This window comes from Erythrolamprus reginae, chromosome 5 (genome assembly GCF_031021105.1).
Source record: "Erythrolamprus reginae isolate rEryReg1 chromosome 5, rEryReg1.hap1, whole genome shotgun sequence".
Lineage (NCBI taxonomy): Eukaryota > Metazoa > Chordata > Lepidosauria > Squamata > Dipsadidae > Erythrolamprus > Erythrolamprus reginae.
Window position 1 is genome coordinate 37,296,224 of NC_091954.1, and position 15,661 is coordinate 37,311,884.

General features: G+C 38.4%; 1 protein-coding gene across 3 annotated transcripts in view; it reads right to left on the reverse strand.

Moving 5' to 3' along the window:
• Positions 1–4,793: 4,793 nt before the first annotated feature.
• The window catches only part of MARCHF5 (membrane associated ring-CH-type finger 5), a 34,555-nt gene continuing 23,687 nt past the window's right edge, over positions 4,794–15,661 (reverse strand). The window contains exons 3-7 of one of the 3 annotated variants that reach the window (XR_011559171.1): positions 14,404–14,534; positions 11,129–11,312; positions 10,616–10,782; positions 7,699–7,806; positions 6,667–6,726 (exon numbers count right to left, since the gene is read on the reverse strand). Coding sequence is in view for 2 of the 3 variants with exons in the window: in XM_070752420.1 (XP_070608521.1) it covers positions 6,610–6,726; positions 10,616–10,782; positions 11,129–11,312; positions 14,404–14,534 (599 nt within the window). In the remaining variant the exon portion in view is untranslated. The other 2 variants (XM_070752420.1, XM_070752421.1) reach the window with 2 other exon arrangements.

Below are 15,661 nucleotides of genomic sequence, written 5' to 3' on the forward strand. Positions count from 1 at the left end.
TCCCTGTGGCCTCGCCAACCTACGTTGTTTAGTCGACGGGACCCAGAGGAGGTCAATTCTGTGCGATCTAATAGGTCTCTGGGAGGTATGTGGCAGGAAAAAGTCCTGTAAATAGTCAGGCCCTAAACCATGTAGGGCTTTATAGGTGATAACTAACACCCTGAATTGTGACCAGAGACTAATCGGTAGCCAGTGTAGCACACAAAGTGTTGGTGTTATATGGGGGAACTGAGGTACACCCATGAAAGTTCATGCAGTTGTTTCTGGACCACCTGCAGTCTCCGAACACTCTTCAAGGGTAGCTCCATGTAGAGCTGTACAGTGATCCCTCTATTATCGCGAGGGTTCCGTTCCAAGACCCCTCCGATAATCGATTTTTCGCGATGTAGGGTTGCGGAAGTAAAAACACCATCTGCGCATGTGCGCCTTTTTTCTATGGCCGCGCATGCGTAGATGGTGGAGTTTGCGTTCCCCGCCGCCCACGCAAAGGGGAAACCCGATTCGGCTCCTCGCTGCTGCTGCGCTACCGAGCAGATCAGCTGCTGGGCAGCCGAAGGAACCTTCCCTGGGTCTTCCCCCTCTTGCTGGCGGGCGGGGCGAGCGGCGGGCATCAGCGAGGAGCCGGGGTTTCCCCTTTGCGTGGGCGGCCGGGAAGACCCAGGGAAGATTTCTTCGGCCGCCCAGCAGCTGATCTGCTCGGTAGCGCAGCAGCAGCGAGGAGCCGAATCAGGGTTTCCCCTTTGCTGATGCCTCCGCTCGCCCGCCCGCCACCCGCCGCCTGCCAGCAAGAGGGGGAGAGATAGAGAAAGAGAGAGAAGGAAAGAAAGAGATGAGAGTGGGAGGAAGAGAGTGTGAGAGAGGAAGAAGCAAGATAGAGAAAGAGAGAAAGAAAGATGAGAAAGGAAGGAAGAGAGTGACGTCATCGGTGGAAAAATCGCGATATAGCGTTTCGCGAAGCTCGAGATCGCGAAACTCGAGGGATCACTGTATAAGTTACTTATAACTTTAAATCATTATACAATTCAACTAATTAAAACATTAAAAAACAATTGAAGAACTGAAGAATCTTCTTGCATGAGAAGCAAAATTTTAAGGCAAAACAAAGTCCAGTTGCCTTTTGAGAAAACACCTTTGGGACAATCATGACCTGGATGACTAAAAATTTCCATAGACAGTATGTGAAGAGATGATAGAAGGATATTAAAAATGACAATTGTGCCTTGGTGCAAAGGAATATTCTGCAATCTTGACACAAATATTGTGCCAAATGCTGTTCACCCCTTAGCACCCAAGGAAGTAAATTGTATTTTGTTATCGATTGGTCTTGAGTTTTGGTATCTTATGCAAGATTTAGTAGGGGTGGGAGGAAATAGTATCATTGTGTCACACTGCTGACTTTAGCTTTGAAAGGTGTGTAGGAGGCAAACACTAAAATTATTTCACTGTAGCTCTGAAATTGTTCTGCTGGGGCAAAGCATGCAAATATCAATAAATGTACTGGTGAAGAGGGAATCTTTGTCGAGTATCTCAGTGTGATCCCCACAGAAAAAGCTGCTCTTTCCCCCCACTGATAGTCTCATTCACCCTGTGGAGACCCTGCTGCCCCAATGGGAGGCGGCAGGTGTCTTCGATGCAATGCACTGTGAAATGACTGCATCAGTTCCCCCAGTAAGAAGGCCCAGGCCTATATCACATTCACTGCATTGAATAACTATTGCTACGAGGCATTCTCAATGCTGAGAATGGGATAAACCACGCTGGAGATTGAGAGAAGGGAAAAAGTGATGTGATGTGCTTGTTCTTTGCTTATTCACCTGTTTGGATTTTATTTTGTCCCAAACCTGGAACCAAGCATTTTAGGGTCCAGTTTTGCCAAAATATAGTTGGCTCCAAGTGAATTCCTGAAACACAGGGAGTTTGTTCAAAACAAAGCATTTTTTTTTTGTTCAAACCCGACCTCCCACACACATTTCAGTAATTATATGGTTCAATGTGGGATTAAATTATGTCTTCTACTTGTGAAATAGCCGTTGCTGCAATCATACGGTGAAGAAGTACATTATATTAGTTTTCCCTTAGCCACCTTGTTAATCTTTTAAAAGTATACTGTACATCACACTATCAATAAACTTTGTCCTGTTGTGGTACACACACACTGGTTTAATACACACAGATTTTTGTGACCCAACAAAAAAATATCAAGCTTGTTATAATCAAATATGAAGAACTGTGCTCAGATAACTATCTTAGGTTCATATGTTGTCTGAAACCAGACTGTAGAGATATTCAATCCTTGATAAATGGGTGTATCCAAATTTTGATAAGCCTTTGCATCATGATTGTGCCATGTGCATTTAATTATTGTTTCTATGCTCAGTATGGATTTATTTTCTGGAATTTTAAGCAACTGGCATTGATACAACAATTTTCTAGTATCAACTGCTACTGAACAAAACTCTTAGGACTGATGGAAAGTGACTTTGTTGACCTGCAACTGGTTTTCTTGAAAATCTGCCAATTTGCCATCAAAAGTCAACTATGATGAAAATTCCTACACTACTTTAGCAAATGAATTTCAGAGACATTTTGGAAATTGTACATGTAATATTTCCAACACATATAGAATGTATCTAAAGACATGGATGTCAAAGAAATAATCAAGATTAATGGATGCTGAATAAATGTAGACAATATTGGAATGTTCAGTACCAAAAAAAGAGCCTCGGTTCCATCCTTTCAATGTGGGTAAAATGAGGACCCAGATTGTTGGGGCAATATGCTAATTCTGTAAACCACTTAGAGATAACAAAGGATAGAATCCCACCACCACCACCGCTTTCCTTCCTGTCTATAATTTGTTTAGCTATTTGCAGTTTGGATATTGCTTGTCCCAAAATGGAATATTTGATAGTTTGCTGGGAAACAGCCACATCATATTTAGAATTCTCATAAAAATGTTGACTGTACAGGCAGCCTCAGCCCCAAATACACATTAAGCAGATGGCAAATAGGTGATATTCTTTCATCACCTTCAGGAAAACCATTATCCAGCTTCTCTTTTGTTGTTTTCTCTTTCATGCATGACTCTTCAAAACAAGGTGGGCTCTTCCACCATTATTAATATATACATATATATTAGGGGATACATTAGGGACAATCTATAAATTAACGTGTTGGCATCTGACAGTTTGCTCTGTTGATGCGCCGGTTGCAGAGTTATTGGTTTTAATTAATAATCTAAAACAATATTGAAACTAGTGTAGGAGGGAATCCAGAGATGCCAAGATAAGTGTCTAGGAACACATTTATTATCCTGTGCATCTAGGCCTATCCCTGCTCTATGCTATGACGACAGAAATTAAGGCAATGCCTTCTAAAGGCTTACTGTACAAAAGCACCAGCAGAAGGCATCTATTTAAGTGCTTCTATCTCCAAGAAGCTTTTAATTAAGCAACGCATTAAAAACAGCAATCTAAACATTTTGATGCAGCAAGGCGTAGACCTCGCGTTAAAATTGTTTTGCTAAGGCCTTCCTGTTCTATAGAAATGATTATTACTTTACAATAATGTTGCCTTGACAGTGTATAGTCCTTTCATAATACAGTCAGGATGAATGTGCCTAACTGCTCTCAATTATTTACGGGGGAGTTTAATTAAAACTAGTGTTGACTTAACTACAACAGCAGGCAAAGTCAGATGATGCATACGAGACATGTTCCAGTGTTAATGTTTTGCTTTCACTACAAATTTAATTTGTTACTTGGTGATTAACATTTTCAGATTATTCCAGTCACAAACCTATCATTAGAGTACACTGGAAAGCTTACAATATCCCCTTCATAAGAGATAACATCAAAGTAAGTAAGGCAAAGGTGCACATAAATTTGCATTGGCTAAATTAGGGATTTAGGAACTTACCTCCCTTGGGGAGGTGCAGACAGAATCCAGAGGAAGTGAGACCTTTCAGTTACATTGTTACAATAAATCCATCTTTCCCAAATTGCATTGTATTATTTTCATTGTTCATGATTGAATTTTTGGAAGGCGAGGAGGGGAAACTTCAGTTAAACAAATGAAATTTAAAATAATTATTTCATTTCATCACTGTACAATTGCTAAACTACAGGTTGCGCCCTACATATATGTGTAAAAGCCGGACACACGTAAACAATGAAAACCTCAAAATACAAATACTGTAGTTATTTGTATTTAAATAAAACTGGCAAAAGCATCTTTCAAAAAGTCACATGTCAGTAAGTTATCCTCAATTTAACAAGAAGCACGCTTTCTTCATGTAAATGAAATACCCAATAATACTTATAGCAAACAAGCAAGATCTACTGCTTAGCAACTGAGCAATTTGTTATTGGCCAATTTCACTCAACCCTACTTTCCTCGCCTTCGTGTAGGAAACAAGCTGGTTTCTCCATTCAAGTAAATAGGTCAGCTTCAAGCATATGATAGGTTAATGGCATGCTTTAAGCAGAACATGGAAGGCTTGCTCACTTTAGACATGCATTATTAAGATAAAAAATAGGGGAAGGGAACAATGGAAAACTCATATCAAAATTAAGTAAAATAGTGCCAGGATTTGTACTGAACAATAAAAGGCAAAATATTCAAACATAATTCTGAATATTTGCATCTCAAACGTCTGAAGATTGTGTCATAAAAGTAAATATAACAGCAAAATTATTCTGAGAGAGGGAACCTGTTGCAGATTATTTATTAGCAGAGTCAACTATGGTTATCAAGATTCTATTTTTGTTGTTAAAATATTTAACGCCCTTGAATTAAATGTAAAAAAATTTATTCAATATAATCCAATATGTGATCACAACAGAAACATTAAACAGCACAACAGAATAATGGTTTTGCTACTGAATTAAAAATAATTCCACATTATTCACAGTACATTTGAATCAGAAGATACAGAATAGTTTCTGAAGTTTAACCACAGAATAAATGTCAAATCCACACACTGCACCAAGTGGCATTATGATATTATGTGTTATCTGTTAAAAAAAAATCCAGCAGGTAACAAAGGGCTAGTGCCTATACCAGAAATAACACTCACAAGACTTTTCCTTCAAAGAATTTTACAAAGTATTTATAGTACTGAAAATCCTTGAAGAAATCCAGCAGAAATACAGCGCTCTCTCTCTCTTTCTGTGTAACTCCAGAGTCCAACTGAATTAAACTTGTAATTCTTCTCAGTAGTTAGAAGATGCAACTAGTATTCTATACTTTATATTTCTTCACATAATAATACTGGAATACTAGTTGGTCATAATATACATTTTATACATTTTTAAAATAGTACATTTCTTTAGTTAAAATAATGTTCACTTCAGAAAATCATACTTTGTTAGCATACATTATTGAAAATGAACATGAAGCCCATTTTGTTTAATTTCTCTGATGAAGATTTACCAATTCTTAAAAATAAGTTTCGAATCTTATCTAGTTCTCTAATGCTGCTAACACAAATGCCACCAGTAAGACCAGGAATTGGAATTGATTACACAAATATTATCACACTGATATGCTTATTTCTTTTGTCGAGAAAAAGATTGCTCAAATACCATTCCTAAATCTCAATTCTTTATGTTCTAAGAAACTCATTTCGTTTATTAGAAAAGGTTTTCATTATGTGCGTATGTAGAATTAGTACCACTACTCCAAGTATTTCCTGGGAGTTTCCATCAAAATCAAAGACACTTAGAAAATGTATTCTCAAAACAAAGCCAGTAAAGTGCCAGATGTCATAGGAGTAAAATATTAAAACAATTTCTATTTTAAAAAGCCCTACTAGTAAATACAATTTGTATCATATTTATAATTTCCTGAATACTTTTGGAAGTATAGGCAGAATACTTCTACATATAGCTGCATGTTATCAGTCCTGGTTTTGAATCTTACTTTTATATTTATCTTGAACTAATAATATCCATAATTTAACTGGGAATCCATAGTACATTGATACAAAGCAATAACTCCAATATTGCAACCTGGTTACAAGCAGATTGTGATTCACTTTTTCCATTTCACAGCAGGTAAATGAGATTCAATTGTATGTAGTACAACTTACAATGCAAGGATTAAAGGTAAACCATTGAATGAAACTTTTAAATAAAAACCCCTTACATTAATATTCCAAGTGCTTATTAAGAATAGGCATGTTTAGTTTTTAACATTCTAGAAATGTCGGCTATTTCGACAGGTAGGTGTTGACTAGTAAAGAGTTATGAATTTACTGCAATAAGCATACAAAAGATATTTCAATACAGTCCGCACATAATTTATTGACTTCATAAGTGTTTGGCTGTTTCAGAAACCCCCCAAAAGGCAACATATCCCCACAAGAAATCATTCAGATATCTCCTGCCACAAAAAAAAATACATTAATGAAAACAAATTACATTCTTAAGCTTAACAACTAAGTAGGATTCACCTTGACATTATACAGTCTTTTATTAGTCTATGTGGAGAGGGGAAGAGATACAAAATGCAGCAGCATTTCATCCAATCTCGGCTCCTGTAGCTAACTAATAGAATTGTTGCAGAATATAGGAAATGAGATTGTAAGAGTCTGACAGGCATAGTCATTTATGCACCTTCTTGCTCAGGGTAGTTTAAAATTTTCCGATGAGCTTGTCGCAAATATTGTTGCTGTTTGAAGTAGACTTTGAAAGCTCCTTTTATAGCAACAAAAGCAATTCCACCCTAAAAATAAAAGGGAACAATTATTCAAAGGTAGCAGAGAATTTTTTTTAAAGTGGCTTTTTATAGACATCTGTAATATGCCTTGAAGTTAGGTTAATTAAAGCAGCTTTATATAAATACTGGAGACTTGCAGTACTGGAGACATGCATTCACTATCATAGTTATTCTAAAATGTTTCTCTTATTAAAAATATTTCATGCTGATGTTATACATTACTTTGGAAGCATTTTCTTAATTCATTCATAGGAGGGAGGTATTCTTTCTGAAATTTCTCCCGAGTTCAATTGACCTTGAGGAATCAGCTTTGGATGCTAATTTCTCTCAACTTCTCAAACAACAATCCCTGGTTAATATTATGTTATAATTCTGGGTAGCATCTTGCCCCCATCTCATTTTCTCACTTCACATTTTTCAATTTCTTCCATGAGCTTCCTGCTTGGAAGTTCAGCCCTCCCTCAAAATCAGCAAGTCTAACACCTCTTTTAACTTTTATTTCATGTCTCTCTCATCCAAATGTTACCACTTATTTTGCTGAACAAGAGCATAATAGAATGTATTTATATTTTTATTCCCTGAAGTTTCATTTCTTTCTTTTAAAGAAACAAAAAATACTTAATCCAGTACAGTGCTGCAAAAAAAAGTGTCATTACCACCTTGTCAGTTTATTGAATCTATTTTCATCTCTGTCAAATGTCATTTCCTCCATTTTGATTTCTTTGTAATACTCTGCTCCGATTTGTTTTCAGAACACTTAAATATTCAACCTTAAATTTGAACACTAGCTGTCTGCCTAATCTTGGATTCAATCCAAGCTTCCTGCATTTCTATGCTGCCGAGGGCTTTGTTCCTCATTAATCTCAGATTTTATATCCCAAAAGCTCCATCACTGCTTGCTCTTCAAAGGAGACAGCTTTTTCTTTCCTTTGCTGCCTCATAAGTGATGCTATTCATTTTATACTTTCTTAATCCCACCTTTTTGGGTTAAGCCTTTGACAAAATTCTTCAGCAGTTATCCTCCCCGTTTCTCAGTGGCAAGTGCTGCATTTCTCCACATCATCAACTTCCGTGTGTGTCAAGTTGCTAACAGAACCACCAAGCAAGATTCAGTCTTATTAATAAGGTTTAATGCCAGGAAGGGATTAGATTATAGAATCCTGGAAACTAAATAAGAAAACTGTGCTCTTAATTTATTAGTCTGTACTTTAATGAGAATTCTATATGTGATGCCCAAATTTCTTTCTCATACATTCCCTAACTGATGGACCGAGGCTTCATTGAATAGATGGGATGAAACGTTCATTTGTTCATTTGCCTTGTTTTTCAGTAACACATTTCATTTCTAATTCTCTTATGTATATATTTGCATCTAAAGCTCCCCTTTATCTTCCAGTAGCAGTAATACATTTTTAATTATGTTACATAATAATATTTGGATGTCATATTTCTAGTTATGGTAATTCATGTAACCTAGATATCCATAGTTAACTAACTTATATTCAGCCTTGATTTGGTTAGTTGATGAAAAAGCAATTATGTAAAAGAATAACTTTTGAATACTGTGACTTAAGTGATAACAAGCAGCACAGAAGCTGCTATTGTAAATTTATGCATTTATATTTTGAACCATTACAACTCATAGTTCTGTCCATTATGATCTAGACACTAATCTGAATCGCAGCCTTGGTTCTCCATGCACAACTTTGTGTAAACTGACTTTCCTATCTATTGTTTAGTCAAAACAATGAATTAGGAATAAGGAACTGCATCTAGTTCAAATTGAAGGTGAGTGGAACTCAACCAGAATTCTCAGTAATTGTCCATATACCTGGAACTGCCATTATCCAGTATCAGGAGCTAAAGTTCCTATCCAATAATCTCAGCAGGTTAAATAAAATGGATTTGGAATTCTTTGGAATTTGGAATTTTTTGGAATGGCTATTTTTAATAATAATAATAATAATAATAATAATAATAATAATAATAATAATAATAATTTATTAGATTTGTATGCCGCCCCTCTACGAAGACTCCATCTTATTTATTTACAAAATATCTACCCTATATTTATTCATCCTACTGCTTACAAGTACATAACCGCTACCAATAATATCCAAGTGAAATTATTTCAGGAATAAAATTGCAACACAAAAGCCATTATCAAAACCACTTGAGAACCACTTGTGTTCATCTGCCATTGTCCAAGAATGTAAGCTATTTGTTTGTTTATTTATTTAATTGATTAGTCTTTGGGCCATATTAAAGGACAGAGGTCAAAAAACAAATTATAACCAAAATTTGATAAAAGCAATTTAAAATGGAATTGGACAAAATACAATTTAAGATATAGGTAAAATATGATAAAAATATATTTTAATGTCACCCCTACAATCTACTCAATCAGTCCCACATATGCAGATCTCAACCAAACCATTTTGCTTAGGTACTGTCATGTGTTAAATGTTATTTTCATATTCTGGCCACATAAGGTAAGATGTTTTGATATGGGGATCCCAATGAGTCATTCATTTGGTATAGAGACCAAGATACCTGTCCCACACCTTCTGATACAGGCAACAATCAAACAGGATGTGAGCCAGGTCTTCTACCTCTGCCCAAGAATGTAATCGTAGCTAGCCACTTCCTGCATCTGGAATAGGGAACTGCCAGCCTCTTCTTGCTCACTGAATATAACAGAGGTCTGGAGATAGATAAGTTCAATTGCTGGGAAATAATTTTGATGGTAGCTCTCTGGACCGTATCAAATCCATGGTCTGAAAATCCCTCATTCCTGCAATAAATCATGTCATTATACAATAACAGGATTTCTAGGTATGACTGAAAATCAGTTCTGAATAAGGCAAGTCTGAAACTTAAAAAAATTTCAGTATGAACTTATAAAAATCACGAATTAGTCCTGTGAAATGACACTTTTTAACATGAGGTAATCCTGCTATGACACATGGGTACAATTTGCACAATAGAGTACATCTCAAAATACTATAAAGGTGGATTCAGAAAAACCATGAAGGCAAGGTTATATTTGATAGTTTATAGCAATGATGGCGAACCTATGGCACAGGTGCCACAGGTGGCATGCGGAGCCTATCTGCTGGCATGCGAGTTATTGCCCTAGCTCAGTTCCAACGTCCATGTGTGTGCTGGCCAGCTGATTTCTGGCTCGCGCAGAGGCTCTGGGAGGGCGTTTTGGCTTCCAGAGAACCTCTGGGGGATGGGGGAGGCCGTTTTTACTCTCCCCCAACTCCAGGGAAACTTTTGGAGCCTAGGGAGGATGAAGCATGAGCCTACTGGGCCTACCAGAAGTTGGGAAATAGGTCATTTCCAGGCTCCAGAGAGCCTCCGGGGAGTGGGGGAAGCTGTTTTCACCCTCCCCAGGCATTGAATTATGGTTGTGGGCACTCACGTATGCACAATAGCGCACGAGTATGCTCTTTCGGCACCTGAGGAAAAAAGGTTCACCATCACTGGTTTATAGTTATGATTACATAGGAAACCAGCTATTTATTAGATAGGTCTAGTGTGTTTGTGAAATAGTAATTGCGATTCATTAAAGGATTTAAAGCTATGTGAACCTAGCCTATTATACTTGTATGCAAAATTTAGGCAACTCTGATCAAATTGTATTTCAATGGAATTCTAAATGAACAAAAGTTGACACAACCTCAATGTGATTTCTGTGACTTTGAATGTATAATGTATATGTAATATTTACATACAGTTCTTTACAGTTTTAAAATGAGAATGTAGGTATTTATTATAACAGAGTACTATTTAGCAGGAGTATAAAAACAATTATGTAAAGAGATGACAAATAGTTAGAAATGTTTCTATAATCTTGCCGATTAACCTCTACAAGGAAACTTCATCTTACCAAAATTGTTCTTTGAAGATTAGAATTAACACTGCTGAACATCAATTTTCCCACTATTGTGGCAATTGTGGGAAAGACAAGAGCTCCACACAGGATACGAGTAGCAGAGACATGATCTGCTAAAGGGTTAGCCTCAGCTGGAATACGAGGAACAGGACATCCAATCCCTGGAGAGAAATACCACTGCTAACTAAATATAAGGATATATACATTACACAGTTCTATGCAACAAACCTTTCAATTCAGTATTTCAATTTCATTCACATTCAGAATTCTTTATTTCTGTACTAAATTAATTAAAGTATGAATTTTAATAAAGCTATAATAAAATAAGTTTAGTTTTCATATTTTGAGGGTTTTTTTTCAACATATCTCATCAATCTAATTCAAACAGAAGCAGCAAAAATTGTGCCAGACAGGCTTTGCCTTAAGAATGAAGAAACTTGCTCTAGCATTTCATTCTTTCTCACTGAAACCAAGCCCAGCCTAGATATTAAACTTTTGTAGCATTACCTGGAAATATACTGTTCAGTATCTGCAGTTTGTTAGAGTACTTTCGCCACAATCTAAGCACATAGTCTTCCCAGCGGATCATCTTTCCCAATATAAGCATAACTGGGATGGTGGGAAGTCCAATTAAAAGGAATAATGGATCTGCTCTCTCCATGACATCAAGGCCCTCTTTATGACCCACAACCTGACCAAAACAAAACTATATATTACTACATAACTATTAACCACATATCATTTTTGTTAAACACATACCGGTACTCATTTTATAAAGCATTACTCAAAGAATTTTTTCAGATGTGTTATTAACCCAATCTGGACATTTTCAATTATGCAAGAATTGTTTCAGTTAAACAAATCTATTCAGAAAATATTACAGAAGAGCTGGAAAATACCAAATCACTTCCATGGAATACAATTAGCATTATACTATACTATTATACTGGGACAAGAAGCCTTCCCTTTACTCAGGCAGTAAGATGACCAGAGAAAGGAAAATTGGGAACTGACAGGTGGATAAACTTTATTTAGCACCATTTAAGACTAATTGTCTAGTTTTTATCATTTGTAAAGTATTTCTTGTGATATAGCTTTCAAATCTATTGCAACATAGTAAGTTGTGTTGCCAGCATAAAATACACTGCTCAAAAAAATAAAGGGAACATTTAAGCAACACAATATAACTCCCAGTAAATGAAACTTCTGTAAAATCAAACTGTCCAACACTGATTGACAATTAATTTCACATGCTATTGTACACATTCAACTTGGTACAGAACAAAGTATTCAATGAGACTATTTCATTCATTCATTCAGATCTAAGATATGTTATTTGAGTATTCCTTTTAATTTTTTGAGCAGTATATTTATATTTAAACTGTACATTTATTTATTTATTTATTTGTTTGTTTGTTTGTTTGTTTGTTGGATTTGTATGCCACCGCTCTCCGTGGACATCCAACATTAAAATACAAACTAACATAAAAGGGAAAGAGAAGCGAAATAACAAAAGTGTCAAAAATATACATCAAAAAATATAACAAAAGTGACCTCTCACTTTCTTTTAGCACAATGATATTAACAATACAACCAACAGTACACCAGCACTAGCTTTGTCAGCCAAAATATGTCCTGTGAATTTAACCAGCCTGGTATCTGAATTGTATCAATCAAGATAACGATTTAAAGCATTAAAACTGGAAAAATGCTCATTAAGTCTGAAAATGTTTAGTTAGAGTTCTGCTCTTAGTAGGAATACTTGAATAACATTACCTATATGAAGAAGCTAGGTTGTATTTGCTTGAAATATGTACAGTAATACCTCGTCTTACGAACCTAATTGGTTCTGGAAGTAGGTTCGTAAGGCGAAACGTTCGTAAGACGAAACATTGTTTCCCATAGGAAACAATGTAAAAGCGATTAATCTGTGCAAAAAGAAAAAAAAAAGCAAAATGGCGCTCCGCTGGGTGCCGCCACCTGGTTGTCACCTTTTAAAACAGCCGGGGGGCTTCTCGGCGTTCTCCTGAACCAGAACTTTTCGGGTTCGGGAGGCCGCCGAGAAGCGCCGCCGCCTGGCTGTCACCTTCTGAAACAGCCGGGGGGCTTCTCGGCGTTCTCCTGAATGCCGAACCCGGAAGTTTGGGTTCGGGTTCCGGAGGCTGCCAAGAAGCGCCGCCGCCCGGCTGTCACCTTCTGAAACAGCTGGAGGGCTTCTCGGTGTTCTCCTGAACGCCGAACTCGGAAGACATCAAAGCTCCGCCTATGTAATTCCCTATTGGGATTCCCCACCTTCTTTCTAGCCTCCAGATCGGCCGAAAACGCTGCCGCCGATTGCAAAAACGGCATTTTGCCAAGGGGCGGCGCCCAGCTGTAACCTTCTGAAACAGCTGGGCACTTCTCGGCGGTCTCCGGAACCCGAACCCGAACTTCTGGGTTCGGCGTTCGTGAGAATGCCAAGAAGCCCCCCAGCTGTTTCAGAAGGTGACAGCCAGGCGGCGGCACTTCTCGGCGGCCTCCGGAATCTGAACCCGAACTTCTGGGTTCGGCGTTCAGGAGAATGCCGAGAAAGCCCCCCGGCTGTTTCAGAAGGTGACAGCCGGGCGGTGGCGCTTCTCGGCGGCCTCCCAAACCCAAAGTTCGGGTTCGGGAGAACACCTAGAAGTCCCCCGGCTCTTTAAAAAGGTGACAGCCAGGCGGCGGCGCCCAGCAGACCCCATTTTGCGATCTGTGGTGGGTTCGTAAGCCGAAAAAAGTTTGTAAGAAGAGGCAAAAAATTTCTGAATCCCGGGTTCGTATCACGAGGGGTTCGTATCACGAGGGGTTTGTATCATGAGGTACCACTGTACTGTAATTACGAATGCCTTCATGCTTGATAAACCTGAATTACAAAGGCCTTCATATATGGTAATGTAAAATCTCAGTGTGTCAAGCTTGATTCCTAGTAACCACATGAACATGTCCATGTAGTTTCATAACAACCAGTATATATGGGTTTGATTGTGCCTTCTTTTGTGGATTTTTTTAAGAGGGTCAGTCAATGGAATGTCTCTCAAATGTTATTTATGCCAGTCTCTTATTTCTATAGGTGGTCTCATATCCAGAAATGAACTTCTTTTTAAAGATTATCAAAATCAGTCATTGCCACTTCTGTTGTCACAAATGTCTTTACCAGTTGCTGAAGTAATATAGGTAATACTTGACTGGATTTCCAGTTGTAAATCACTGCATTTAGGTTGAGGCATTCACATGGCCGGATTTAATTTTACATCATTTTATAGCATTACAGTAAGCAAAACATTATGGCTGATAAGCAAGCTATGTGTTTGTAAGTATGAAACCATTCTTCTGAATGCCTGTTTTCTGCTGGCAAACAATGTTGCAAAATGCATTCATTTATCTGTGGGATGTTGCAATTGGTTGTAATGACCCACTTACAAAGTGCCCAAAATCATGTAACTATGGGAAGACAGTGTGTGGCATAATATTTTATGATGTCCAGAAGGGCTTGATGGACCAAAAAACACATTTCAGGCCCATCATTGTTTTGAATGGTCATTAGTTGACCAAATGTAGAATCATAATGACAAATGTAAGGCATCTCAAAAGGAGCAAAAGCTTCATAAGAATGAATGAAACATAATCTGGATCTAGGTATAATTTTTTTTTCCAATTGTGCCTTACAATTTTCTTTCTTACCCACCCCTAAGGGCGTCTTCAGCAAATCTCTAGCAGTTTCCAGATCAATTACAGTAATTCAACATTTAGAACATTATCTGAACCTGCATCACTGTTACAGCTCCATAGGTGACAGCTGTCCAGTAGATAGAGCCCACCATTATTCCAGCTGCAGCAAATGGACAGGCTTTTGAAATAAGACGATCTGCTAAGTCCAAGACATAAACAACTGGACCTATAATGGAAGGAAGAAATGAGATTATGTAGCAACCATCATGACAAAGGAGCAACTGGAAAATGAAAGTTATGTTTTATTAGTAAATTTTATAATTGTATAAAATTGTTTCTTTCTGCAGAAGTATAATATATTCTGATTTCTAATCCATTATTGTGCCTTTCCAAGTAACTAAATTATACATCTGTAATACACTTATTCTTAAAACAATTTAATCTGAAAATGAGAGAAATTGAAAACACTAAACTGGTAACCTAACTTCTTGCATCGGGAGATGAAAAACAAGCTACTGAGTATAAGACACAACATTTTCCCCCTAAAAGAGGGTAGAAATGTCGATGAGACTTATAAACCAAATAAAGCTGGTTTTGGCCTCGTGAAGCCCCATCCCATGACCCCTTTTTGCAAAAAATGGGGTGGGCATTGTCTTTGAAATCTTGGTGTGTCTTATACACCAGTGCATCTTATAGTCCGAAAATATGGTAATATGTGGTATATTGTTCCACCTTAGTTTTCATCTTTGATTGTATTTTCATCCTTATCAGAATTACTAACTGTTCTTAACTCATGGACCTACATACAGTGATCCCCTGATCATTGCGAGGGTTCCGTTCCAGGACCCCTCGCAATGATCGGTTTTTCGCAATATAGTAGTGCGGAAGTAAAAACACCATCTGCGCATGCGCGCCCTTTTTTTCCCATGGCCGCGCATGTGCAGATGGTGTTTTTTACTTCCGCACCTGGGAAGACCCCCGCCCAACAGCTGAGGAGCCGCCTGCCCGCCCGCCTGCCCGCCGCTTGTCCGGCCGCCGCTTGTCCGGCCGCCGCTTGTCCGGCCACCGCTCGTGCCGCCGCCGCTCATGCGGCCGCCGCTTGTCCGGCCGCCGCTCGTGCCGCCACTGCTGAGGAGGAGCGAGAGGAGCAGCAAAGTACCGCGCAAGTGCATCTTCTCCAGGCGGAGGCAAGAGCGGCGGGGCGAGTCCACAGGAAAAAAGCCGCGGGCGACCGAGCGGATCCTGCCGTTTGGGGCACTCGGCGGGCAGGGGCATGAAGGATCTCCCCGCCGGCCTCGGGAGCGCGTGGGAGGGTGGCGAGCCTAGGAAGACGAGGCGACACCGGCCGGCGTC